The sequence below is a fragment of the Glycine soja genome, chromosome 7 (genome assembly GCF_004193775.1).
Source record: "Glycine soja cultivar W05 chromosome 7, ASM419377v2, whole genome shotgun sequence".
NCBI classification, from domain to species: Eukaryota; Viridiplantae; Streptophyta; class Magnoliopsida; order Fabales; family Fabaceae; genus Glycine; species Glycine soja.
Window position 1 is genome coordinate 18996444 of NC_041008.1, and position 13733 is coordinate 19010176.

General features: G+C 31.7%; 1 protein-coding gene and 1 long non-coding RNA gene across 3 annotated transcripts; both read right to left on the reverse strand.

The window, feature by feature from the left end:
* Positions 1 to 264: 264 nt before the first annotated feature.
* Positions 265 to 1992, reverse strand: LOC114417760. The gene is made up of 3 exons (XR_003667908.1): positions 1337 to 1992; positions 634 to 1242; positions 265 to 552 (listed from the first exon to the last, which is right to left on the reverse strand). It is a non-coding gene; the product is annotated as an uncharacterized LOC114417760 (long non-coding RNA).
* Positions 1993 to 10537: 8545 nt separating this feature from the next.
* Positions 10538 to 12696, reverse strand: LOC114419108 (myb family transcription factor EFM-like). Of its 2 annotated transcripts, none has more exons than XM_028384707.1 (5): positions 12008 to 12696; positions 11750 to 11826; positions 11597 to 11630; positions 11381 to 11462; positions 10538 to 11289 (listed from the first exon to the last, which is right to left on the reverse strand). In XM_028384707.1, the coding sequence occupies exons 1-5, from the start codon at positions 12276 to 12278 to the stop codon at positions 10680 to 10682; spliced, it is 1074 nt and encodes a 357-aa protein (XP_028240508.1). In that variant the 5' UTR covers positions 12279 to 12696; the 3' UTR covers positions 10538 to 10679. The 2 variants fall into 2 exon arrangements, with proteins under 2 accessions (XP_028240508.1, XP_028240507.1); XM_028384706.1 differs by having other exon boundaries at positions 11381 to 11489; positions 12008 to 12695.
* Positions 12697 to 13733: the final 1037 nt, after the last annotated feature.

Here is a 13733-nt window from a genome sequence, read left to right on the forward strand (position 1 = left end):
GACATGCATTGTTACTATTAGAACTAAAATAACTAAGTAGTCATTTCTATGTCAATATGTAAGTGTACTATTCATTTTTTTAAACAGACACATGCAATTTACAATGTGTTGTCAAGTTTGAAAATGATTTATGATTTTTAAATATTGCAAAAAAATACATTCGTAATTTGTTAAGGACAAATTAATTTTTTCCTCAAATCAACATTAACGGCTAATTAACGATAAACGGATAACAAAAATTTGTATAAAATAATTAAAAACGTGTAACACACCAAAATTATAAATTAACCAAATTTCAATGTCAATAAATAAATGTACCAAATAAATAAATTATCCAAAAAATTAAAATTAACATATATACGGCCAAAAAAAACTTCAATGATTGTCCGTATGTCGCCTACACCTTGATCTGTGACCTACAATTGGTTGGCCAATGTAGCTTCATGCGATGCTCAAACATTCTTCAGCAATAGTATAGGCTTTTGTTCCTTCGATCAAGATCCTCAGGTTCAGTAGCCTCTCCAATTTATGAGCAATTGCCACATAACCATCCTAGTAAGTGAAAAAAAAACATAAAAATTGTTAGTAATAAAAAAAAACAATGAACACAAAATACGAAAAAATATATATTACCACCGCATGTCGAGGACGATGCACATCAACGTCTACTTCATTAGGTGTCGCTGTCGCCACTAGTTGCTGAGGCACATCTAGTTCAACAAATGTGTCATATTACTAAACTGACAAAACTTTAGGAGGATCCCCTGGCTGTGCTGGAGTCATAAACGGATGTGAAATCATGTAGAACCACTCCATGTAATCTGACTAATGCTGGTCAGGCACTACACAAATTTTCCCTATAGGTGCAATGTAGTCACTGAACTGCATCCATCTAGCATTTATTTCTTCAACAGAAGTCAAAGACGCAGTAGGATGTGGCGGAATAGTCTGGATGTACCCAAACTATTGTACAATCATCTCTGGTCGGTGAATGATCGCCAAAGGACCAAATTTGAGATGGCCGAAAAACAAGGAAATGACCTCAAATTCTATAAATGAACGGTGGTCACCATATGGAATCTAACACACAACATCAGGGGTCAGTCTGTCTAAATGCCTACGATACATTGGCACGGGTAGTGCCTTGCCAGAGGTCCATCGGTATGCATGCGATCTCCTCTCGTCATAATCCTCGGTAGCTAGGGCAGAATCAACAGACGGGAAATGCTTGTATTTCCAACACTAAAGATATTTTGCAAAAAAATTCATTAAAATAAGTGACAACATATAATAACCAACGACAATGAAAAAATGTTTTATTAACATGTGAACTAACCTGTAATAGAGTGATATATCCTACAAGCTGCCTCGTTGTGCTCTTTGATGCCTCATTTAAATTATCATACATATGCACAAGTGGAACAGCGCCCCCAAGCATAAGTCCCACTCTGCGTCAAGTCACGCAGTGCATCCAAGAATACCACGTGAATATGTGTTGCACTCTTGTTAGCAAAAAGTGTGCATCCAAGCAGATGCAACAAATATGCTCGCGCTGCTACAGTCCGGTGATATGCCTCAATTTTTGTCTGATACACGTCTCGCAGCCACGATAGTCAAACAAAGAGACATGACATTGAATCGTCTCAGCTCTTGCCTCTGTAGTGTTGACCTCGAGTAATTCCACCAACATATCGACAGGGTCGTTGACATGAAGTTGTTTGAAGCTATGGAATGCCTTTATGATAGGCAAATGTAGCAACGATGCCACGTCATCCAAGGTGATAGTCACCTCTCCGATGGGCAAATGGAAACTATTAGTTTCCTTATGCCAGCATTCCATAAAAGCAGACATTAGTCCTCGATCATCCATATCTAGGGAACATGCAATCAAATGACTTAGTCCGTTGGCAGCCACAAGGCCTTCAATCTCTAGAGCAGACCTCCCGAACTTAGCCATCTTCCTTTCATGGGAAGATAGCTTCATCTCAAGATGTTCCTGCAAACAATAATATCGATCATGTAAAAAAAAATATAATAAGTTGTAAACTGTGTGCTTTATGTTTTTTAAGATTTACATACCTCTCCATTCCAGACTCTCAGAACAATGTGATTTCAAAATCTCTCAAAATTGATGTGTCATGGGGTCCCTCTGGAAAACCCTCAACACCAGTAATACCTTCTTCAACAAGTGGTTGTTTATGTTCTTCGTTTAAATCCTTTGTTGTTGTAGGAGGATACTCAATAATATGCACCTGTTGTCGCTGCCTATGGGCAGATGCGGTAGGCCTGGGGGCATCATTATCAATGTCACTTGCCTATCTCTTCCCAAAGCTTTTCCTATTGCTCGGCATAAAGCTCGTTCGAGACCTCTAATTCTAACCATTATCTCCACAATATTTTTTAAAATAACAACTTTAAAATCTTTCAAATTTTCATTTAAATCATTTTTTAAAACAAACGATTTTAATATATTTTAAATTTTGGTTTCAAAAATTCTTTAAAACTAACTAAAAAATTTTAAAATATTTTAAATTTTGTTTTCAATCATTTTTTTAAAACTAAAAAATTTATTATTACTTTTAAATATTTGTTTCAATATTTCTTAAAACTAAAAAAATTAAATTATTTTAAATATTTGTTTCAATACCTTTTAAAACTAACAAAATTAAATTATTTTAAATTTTGGTTTCCATATTTTTTGTAACTAACAAATTTAATATATTTTAAAATTTGGTTTCAATAATTTTTTAAAACTAACAGTCTTAATATATTTTAAATTTTAAATTTTGGTTTCATCAATTTTTGAAATTTTAAATCAATTTTCGTTTAAATTTTTGTTTCATTCAATTTTTTTTAAAACTAACTAACAATTTTAAAATCCTTTAAGTTTTTGGTTCAATCATTTTTTAAAACTAATTAAAAAATATATTTTTTTTTAAATTTTAGTTTCAATAATTTTTTGTAAATAACAAATTTATTATACAATTAAAATATTTTTTATAGCAAATTTAAATTTTTGAAAATTTTCATTTCAATATTTTTTATAACTAACAAATTTAAATTATTTTAAATAAAGATTTCAATATTTTTCATAAGTAACAAATTTAATATCTTTTAAATATTTGTTTCAATTTTTTTAAAAAGTTAAACAAATACAATATTTTATATTAGTTTTTTTGTAATATAATCTAATCTAATCTTAGTCTTAGCAATCTAATCTAATCTTAGTAGTAACTAAAATATTTTTTTTGTTTTTATAAAAAAAAATCAATACTTAACAAATAAATCATAACAAATTATCAAATTACACTAACTATTACAAAACAAAATTACACTACAAAACAATTTAAAAAATAATTCACAAATATATATTTAGAATTAAAAAAATTCAAAGAAAAACCCATAAGGATTAGCAATTCGTATAGTCCATAAGAATTGTTGATTTGTATGGTTCATATGGATTGTGTTTTTTTCCAAAAAAATACCATTTTTTCTTCGCCAAAGCTTTAGACAACAACATCAAACCAACATCAACAAAAACAGAAGCAATAAAATCATTCAAACCAAGAGCAACAACAACAACGAAACAACCAAAAGAGGGAACAAAGAATAACTTACTTGGAAGAAGATGAACCACAGAGAATAAGCCTGAACTAGGAAGAAGAACACGAACCACCAAGAAGAAGAAGGACCAGAAAGAAGAAGCAGTGTGCCAAAGGAGGAATAAGAAGCGTGAAAAAAGAAGCAGAGGAAGCATGAGAGTGACTCATATGGATGCCCAGCAAAAATGTTGGGTGCCCAAAGCAATTCCCCTAAACATCACTCCTTGACTATCAACCAAAAGATGATTCACGAGTTCTAAAGGAGGCCCAGTCAATAAAGCCCAAACATTCTTCACGAAGAGACATATCCAATCTCTTCTCATAAGATCCTTGACCCTCTTGATTCAAGGACCGCAACTTATGATTCACCAATTTCACTAGTTGGGCTGAATCCTTGAAGCAACACCATCAAATCCACCAAGAAGATATCTGCCTCCAATCCATACATGAATACTTAAAATATAATATAACATTTTAAAAGGAAATCTTTCACTTAGCTTTGTGGATATATATGGAAAAAAGCAATATATAACTAAGAGATTAACAATGAAAAGTAATGATTCAATAATCTTTCTAGAGGTTTAGAACGTAAGAGAGAGACACTTTTTGTTGAGCATGTTTGATTGCTGATTGATTATGTGAAGAGGTGGTTCTTGTGGCTTTTGTTGGGAAAAAACATTCTCATGTCTTTATTACTCAAAAATCACACAACTAAGAACAAGAGACATCTATAAACGAAATAAAAAAAAATACAAATTTGTTTAACGTAGTTCAGGTCCTTATTCCTACATGCACAACCTTAACCTCAACTTGTTTAACGTGGTTCAGACTCTCATGTTTACATTTACGATCTCCTCACAACAAGTTTTTTTAGGACAAACTGAATAAACTTATAAACTTTCTCTCAATATGACTCCCTTTTCTCACCTATGGTGATGATCCCCTCTTCAAGCAAGATAATTCTTTTCATTTGAAGAACCTTTATATATAGACCTAACATCATAATCTTAAAAGAGAAAACAAATATCAAATTTATAGAATATATCTTTAATTATAAATGGTATCCTAAAAGTAAGACAATATCATTTTTAAATCTAAACAATATCTTAGAGATTTGAAATTACAATTTGAATTGTTTCCCAACAACTTTGCTTACAGGCCATATGTTTCCTTCTAGCAAATTCAACAAAAGATATGGCATCACCATACAATAATAGATGTTGAAGATGATATACAAATCATTTGTCTCAATACAAACCAAAAGGAGTGGATGAAGAAAAGAAAACACAAAACAAAATCCCTTCTCCCTCCCACACATGCAATGCTTCGTAGACTCCTAGGATACAATTATAGAGAGAGAGAGAGAGAGAGAAAGCTTAAATAAAATCTCCATCGTAATTCATAATTTCACATTATTAATAGAAAAATGGAAAACACAAAGCACATTAAAACCTCTGCCCCGTTAAATTGTGATTGAGCATTCTAAATAGAAAAGGGAAAAAGAAGTAAATAGAAAAGGGAATTAGATGCCAAAATAAGGATAGTGTTTTTAATGTGTAGAAGGAGAGAACAAAGCTTCACAAATTCAAAACTTTCGAAAGCTAATGAAAATCACAAAAGAGACATTGTTACTCTTTCACGTTAATGGGCTCACTACTTGTCCCCTTTTTTATAGAGCAAAATCCATGAAGCAAAACTAATAAGGCAGGATAATTTTCAATTTTTTAAAATTAAAATCAAATTTAAATACAACACAAAAATGATAACAAATCTGACTATTGTCAGTATGTTTTAATTGTTTCAAGACACAATGACAAAAGCCCAAAAAAAACACAGATGGAGGCATAAGTCTACAAAAATACTTCTTGCACAAGCATTCTTGTATGTAGAAGCAATAAGGTTGCAAATATATATGTATTTCACTGGCAGAGTCAACTTGCACCAGGTTGTAAAATTAAAAATCACAACAACTTATTGACATCACTAAAAACACTGTCAACCACCAACTTCATTTGTTACAACAATAAACCAATCATAGTTAAGGTGTGGTAGTCCTTGATAGAATATGGTTTGGTCAAAAGGCCACAACAGGAACGACACTGTTATATGAATAGTAAAATAAGTTTTGCATGTTATCATTGGTTGTTAAATTATAGATAGATTAGAAAGAGAAATGAAAGCTTCTACCTACAAATTTTGATCGCAATACTTTGCATAAATAAAATCTATGATACTAGAATATGGAATGGAAATTATGTAAAAAAGCCAAAAGGTATGATGCACATTTGTGCCTAGACTCGAGCAAGCATTTGCCATTATTACTTCTCTATTGATGCAAATGAAACTATTGATGAAAATATTTAAGATATGAGTAGAGAAATAAGTTCATCTGCAAATAGTCACTAGAGTAACACTCGAGTTGGTGACGAGAATTCTAGGACTTGTAGTCTCTCCAAATTTATTGATCATCTTTGCAACTCATGTAAATAATGATGAGGTAATTTCTTTTGTAATGATTGGTTATATACTAGTGAACTATAGACTACTAAAACTTTTTGCTTTCAAGGCAACTCAACCTGTTTGAGAATTTGTTATATTATGTTAATATTTATACAAAGGCTAGAGATTCATCTAAAAGGTTAAGTGCTAATTTTTATGATTATTTTTGCAATGATGATTTTTTTCTTGGGCACAAATACGACTCGACTGATATAGTTGGAGATCCCTCTCATGCTTGTCTCTTTGGATGAATAAAGGATACCAAGTTTGCAGGATCCATACCTTTATTGAAAGCCTACTTTGTTAGTAAAGATAATGGGGCAAGGTTATTCTCTCTCAATATTTTAAATACATTTCTATGTAGTATATTTCTTATTGTTTCTAATAACTTTTCTATCTACAGTATGATGCACTTAAAATTGAGCTACTACCTAATCAAGTTGAATTATGATTGGTAGAAAGCTCATAACCCAACATTATAAGAGGTGAAATGATCGTTATCTAGACAAAGATAAATTATGTGCAATGGGAGATAAAGAAACTTTGGTAGAACTATACACTCAGAATGTCATCCAACTGTGCTCATCTGGTAAACTCTCAAAAGACCCTTTGTTTAGAAAAAAATTCGATAAATATTTACAAGGAAAAAAATAAAATAAGTTTATCTTATAAGATGGTTTGAAAGAGAAACTTATTTTATTTTCTTACTTTCTTTCCTTATAAATATCTATTCAATTAGAAGTTTTTCCAATTAAGTTGCCCTTAAAATTTACCAAATAAACACAGTTGATGACATTCTGAGTGAACAGTTTGGCCAAAGTTTCTTCATTTTCTAGATCATGCAATTTATCCTTGTCTGAAGCAACACTTATTTCACCTCTTATAGTGTTGGTTTGTGACTCCTATGCCATTCATAGTTCAACTTGATCAGGCAATAGCTTAGCTTTAAGTGCAACATATTATAGATAAAAAATCAATTAGTATCAATAAGAAATATACTACATAGAAATGTCTTAAAAATATGGAGAGAGAACAACCTTTCAACAATATTTTCACTAACAAAGTAGGCTTGCAGTAAAGGTATGACTCTTGCAAACTTGGTATCCTTTACTCATCCAAAGAGACAAGCACGAGGAGGATCACTAACAATATCATTGGCATTGTACATGTGCCCAAGAAAAGAATCATGATTGCAAAAGAATAATATCATAAAAATTAGAACTTAACAACCTTTTAGATGAATCTCTAGCCTTGGTCTAAATTAGAACATGATAACAATTCTCAAATAGGTTGAGCGACCTTGTAAGTAAAATATTCTGGTAATCAATAGTTCACTAGTATTTAAACAATCATTACAAGACAATAATTAAATTACCTCATCATCATTTACATTTGAGTTCCAACAAAGGTGATCAATAAATTTGGAGACGCGACAGGTCTTGAACTTCTTGTCATGTTGCTCTAGGGACCATTAGTAGATGAACTGATTTCTCTATTCACATCTAGAATATTTTTGTCACCAATTCCATCTGCATAATGGCATATTCCTAATGCTATTTAGAGAAGTAAATATGAACAATGCTTGCTCGAGTCTAGGCACAAATATGCATTGTACCTCTTAGCATTATAATATCCTAGCTAGCTTTTAATTATGTACAAAGTATTATAGTTGATCACAACATGTAGCTAGATGCTTTTTTTTCTCTTTCTAACATATCACTAAAATGGAGGAAAAATTATCCACAACAACAAAGACTAAAAAAACCACAAACCCTCATTCTTATTAGGACCAAACTTCCTATAGATGTTGCAACCATCTCAATTTCTAAATTCCCTATTTAATTTAATTATAGAATCACTACTCCTTGGATTTATTTAATTATAGAATGGTAGATGTCCTTCTTATTGGTAGAGGAGGCTGACCCCACAACTACAAAGGCTAAAAAAAATAGAAATGATTGTGGTATCAAAGTTGTAATTTTTCTAGAACAACAAAAAAACAAAAAAAAGATGCAAAAATGGTTATATTGTAAACAACCCCAAAACAAGAAATCTCATACCCATGGTTATTAAAATTGAGATTATACTAGTGTGATTGCACAATTTTACAAGTAAATGAAGGGCTTCTGTGATGGATCGGAGAAAGGATTGTTGGGAGGTGAGACTGTTGTTGCGATTTTACTGTTAAATAAAAACATATGTTAATTTGTTGATTTGACTATCCTAAAAACCCTAAATCTTTTCTTCTTTGGTTCAAAATTACCTGAAATTCGCGTGATCCTATCTCTCAATCCATTCATGTATGACTTTTTTGTTATTTGGAATAGCCGGACATTGCAGCCACATTGTCGCCACCAATTTGTATTGTCGATAGAATCTTCATTGTAGCTAGATGCTTTTTTTTCTCTCTTTCTAATATATCACCAAAATGGAGGAAAAAATTATCCACAACAACAAAGACTAAAAAAACCCCAAACCCTCATGCTTATCTGGACCAGACTTCCTGTAAATGTTGTCAACATCAAAATTTCTGAATTCCTTATTAAATTTAATTATAGAACCAATACTCCTTGGATTTATTTAATTATAGAATGGTATATGTTCTTCTTGGTAGAGGAAGCTGATCCCACAACTACAAAGACTAAAAAAAATAGAAATGATTGTGGCATCAAAGTTGTAATTTTTCTAGCACAAAAAAAAAACAAACAAAAAAAGATGAAAAAATGGTTGTATTATAACAAAAAGATGCAAAAACAACCCCAAAACAAGAAATCTCATACCCATGGTTATTAAAATTGAGATTATACAAGTGAGATTACACAATTTTACAAGTAAATGAAGGGCTTCCGTGATGGATCGAAGATAGGATTGTTGGGAGGTAAGATCATTGTCATGATTTTACTATTAAATAAAAACATATGTTAATTTGTTGATCTGACGATCCTTAAAATCCTAAATCTTTTCTTCTTTGGTTTGAAATTACCTGATTGTCGCATGACCTTATCTCTCGATCCGTTCATGTATGACTTTTTTGTTGTTTGGAATAGCCGGACGTTGCAGCCACACTGTCGCCATCGATTTGTATCGTCGATAGGATCTTCGTTGTTGCGTGTATCCCTTTTTGCGGCTGCTACGTTTTGCCCTTCATATTTGTAGACGGGAGACACTCAACTATCGGAGTCTTGTGTCTCTTAGGGTTTAAATAAAACTAGGGTTGGATATTTGGGCCGTTGGTTCAATGGGCCCAACATGTTTTTTACTGCTTTCTCTCTCTCTAGTTGGCTAGGCCTTTAACTTAAGCTAACTCGAGCTAAGTGTAGTAACTAATAATAATAAAAAATAAAATTATTATTATTATAAACATATTAAACTATGTAACAACAGTAATAAAAATATGATAAACTAAAAAGTTGTAATAGAAAATGAATAAAACGTAGCATATAATTATGAATTTCAATTATATATTAATGTACATTTTATGAATATGTGATTTATTATGATTATGAATTTTTAATTTAATTTTATTTAATGTTAGATTTAGAGGTTATTTTCTTTAATTGTGTGTTTTAAGTAGAAAGATATACGATCATACTATTTAGTTACAATTTTTTAGTTATGATCTTTCATTTCTCTTTTAATCCTAGGGAAAATCTCGATTTTAACAACTTTTTTTATAGTATTATATTGATATATTGAATGAATATGCAAGAATTAATTATTTAATTTTTATAATAAATTAGTTAATGAAAACTTCCATTTACTCTGAAGTGAACCCTACATTTCATAGAAAATAAATATCAAAAACTTATATTAAGTTTTCAACCAAGCAAATTCAATTATGACATTTCTTCTTTGTTTTCATTCATAACTTGTCTATCACAATTTATTCAAAACAAATGTTTATTCTTTCCAGTAATTTCTGTTATATTCAAATACATTCAAATAAAATTATTGGACTGCTAGAAAAAAATATATAAAAAATAAACTTGGTTACTACTTATCATCATTTTTTATTTTTTTCTAAAATTTGATTACTAAAAAAAGCCCAATTATCTATACAAATTTAAGAACGGAGCACATGTAGGATCCAGCTATTTGAAATTAACGTCAACAGTTTTAATTTCATCTCAATGGACCAATCAATCTTAAAACTTAAGCTATTAAGTCAATAAAAGGTTGTTAATTAATAAACAAGCTTCACTTCACAGTATGACAGTCACACAGAAACAGTTTATTTGTTTTTTTTTTAAGAAAAAAATATCTCTTGAACCCATTAATTATTGATCTAGGAGGTGCACAAATTAAAGCGGCTTCGTTCTTCTTATATGATTGTTTAGTTGTCTGAACTTTCTCTTTTATCATTTCGGTGACAAAAGTGTAGAACTACTAACACTGGTGTTGAGATAATGATTCTTAGCACCTAGCTAGTGCCACTATTTAGTAGTAGACAAACTGTTATTCACTGTTCATATAGAGACAAGAAGAAAATATATTTGTGTCAGATAAAAATGTAATAATTGGTTACAATATGCATAATTTCTGACAGTACCTCAGGATCTCACTTAGAGTTTGTCTCGTTCATATAGTCAGATCCAGAGTACTGGCTCTAATAATTTCCCCTTGCTCCTTAGAATGATCTTGTGCTTTTTTCAACCTGCTGCTGCTAAAGGAGGAGGATTGAGAACACAAAGAGAGTGATAGATTGCTATCAACAACTTCATGGTCCACCATGCTTCCTTGGTTCTCAGCACTGACCCTTGAATTTAACTTAAGTGATAGATTCAAATCAAGGTCAATATCTGAAGCCTTCCTTTTCAAGGTCTTCAGTTCCATCTCATTTGTTGTAAACTTATTATTAGGCATGAGTTCTTGTGCACTTGGCTGCGGTTGAGTTGATAGATGTAGATCAACCTGGCTCATTTTGATTTGTGTGGATGAGGATTCATTGCCACCAAATGAGAAGAACTTATGTTTTGGTTCATGAACTTTGCTTGTTGATGGTTCATTAAAACTAGAAGAAGAATCAACTTGGAACATATTATGAATCCAATTGATGTTACTATTGGTCCCATGAGTCAATCTGCTGCCACAAAATTCAGCTCCAGATTCATCCAAGGAACTTCTATTCATGAAAGGCCCATGCACCATGTTTTCATAGATAGCAAGAGAAGCATCCCCATATCCATATCTGAAAAGAGAAGAAAGAATTTTATTCAGTTGTTCAATTCTAAATGAATGTTTGTGAGAATTTGAAGTGATGTTGGTAGAAGAATGTGTGCCTGTATGCTGAACTTTGGCTTGGATTATAGCCTTGAAGCATGGGAAGTTGGCTAAGATTGTAAACATTTCTGTCTCCAGTTTCTACAAGAAGCCTAGGATCAGCCAATACTGTCATGTATAATTCAAATATTCATCAGGGACTTCTAACAATAAAAAACCCTAATCAGACTTACTATAGTAGCATTAATTATACAAAAACGGAAACCTTATTGTACCTTGATTTGTGTCTACCTTCTTGCTCCTGTACATCTGGCAAATGAAACATCGGAAAAGAAAATAATTTAACCAAATTGGAAAATTAAAGAAATTAAAAAAAAAGAAGAAACTATTTAAAGAAAAACTTCGGTAGCAATTATTCTATGGCTTACCTGTAAATGACTCTTGACATGAGCAATACTTAAACCTTTGATGTTCATCAACTGAAGAACTAACTTTGGGGTTGCTCCTACACCCAAGCAAAGCAATATTTATTCAGAAAAATTAATAAATTATAACACAATTCAAATTAATTGTTGAATTAATTAATTAATTAACCTAGCAAAGATTAATGATAAAATCCCTCAAGAAAATTGAAATCTAGCTAGAAATTAAGTCAGAAACAAGCTATGTGCGTGTGTTGAACTCACTCTCTTGTCCTCCAAGTCTTTGAACAGCATGAATAAAGCGAAGATGAAGATCAGGTGTCCATCGTAGCCTTGGCATCTTAGATCTAACATAAGGCCTCACTGTGGTCTTCTTCTCGTTCTCTTCCACAGTGCTGTTGCTTGAGCTTCCTCCATTGTTGTTGTTTGGCTTGCTTTCATCTTCATTGCCCTCACTTTCTTCTTCACAACCTTCTTCGTTAGAAGGGCTTGTCTTTGAACATTCCGAGCCATGTCTCTCTTCTTCCATCCTCATAATCCTTCCACGCACACACTTGCCTTGGAAACTGGATTTTAAGATCACAATTTGAAGCAACAAGACAAAAGAAACAGTTTCTTTTCTCTATGTCTCTATATGTTAATTATTGGTGGAATTGTTTGGAATTGAATACTTTTTACTTTTGCAACTCCTCCTATTGTTCTTCCTCCTCTATGCTTGGACATTGAAAAAGAAAACCCTTGATCTTAGCAACACCATATGATATATGGCTACATAAATCGATGACAAGCCGCGCGTACCTATATATGTGATACCCAGATAGTGAAATAGTCCAAATCGTAGATTGATCTTCACACAGAACTTAGAAGTTAGAATAGCTTCTCTCTCTGTCTCTCTCTCTCTTTATGTGTCTCTTTGAGATGGGTAAACGAATAATTTGGTTCTCATTTCGTAAGCATGTTGGTGTATTTAATATATGCATGGACATCAAGGAATGGAAGGAATATACTTGATTATTTCATGTGAGGCCAATTTTATCTTTTACAACTTGGATAACAATTTTTCTTTTTTATGTGATGATATATAGTAAAGTAGTTCATATGAATATATTATGGCCAGTCATATTAATTGTTTAGTATTACGTTAGTAGAACCGAACATATTGCATACAATAGGAAAAAATAAAAGAAATGTTTCCCGAGAAATTTGAAATACGAGTCTGATTCTTCTCATGATAAGAATACTACTAGTACCGATACTAAATAATTAATAAAGAACAATAATATCAAGTGGGTCTCAGGGTTTCACTCCCCAAAATTCCGAGGCCAGCCACATATGAAGTCAAACCATGGTCTTCATCCACTTTGTAGTCCTCCATCTATAGACTTTTAAGGTGTTAAATTTCAGTTTATAGGAAATTAAAAATATTAAAATTGATAATTTATATGAAGAATTCATTTTTTTTAATAGAGCATATAAGTACATTTAAAAATAATCCACATTTAAAATATTAATTTCAATTTTCTTAATAATGCTTTGTCATATTTTTGTCCAAGCTAAGTACTCATAGTTGAGTTTGATTGAAATCAGGTTTGAATCTTGTTGTATAGGAGATGATCATGGTTCTAAGTTGTGGTGTGCAGCTTAATTACAGTTCAAGATAAAGGTTTTTCGACTTATCACAATAGCATCATCATTATAATGTATTTGTCTGTAATTTCTTGTAATAATCAAGTATTGCGAGGAAAACTCAACCTTGATTTAGAACCATGACTATGATTCTTTATCCTGGCATATATAGTTGAGTTACAGTGGTGAGTAGTGATTTTGGCATAGTATCAATGTACGTTAATAAATATGTATCTGACTGATATTGTTAACGTTGGTTGTATTTATAGGATGTCTAATACGAGTTGGATCTTACATCACTTGGCATGGTGTCCAAGAATATTCTAGAATAGAACACTAAATTATTTCAGGGCGATGTAAGTTT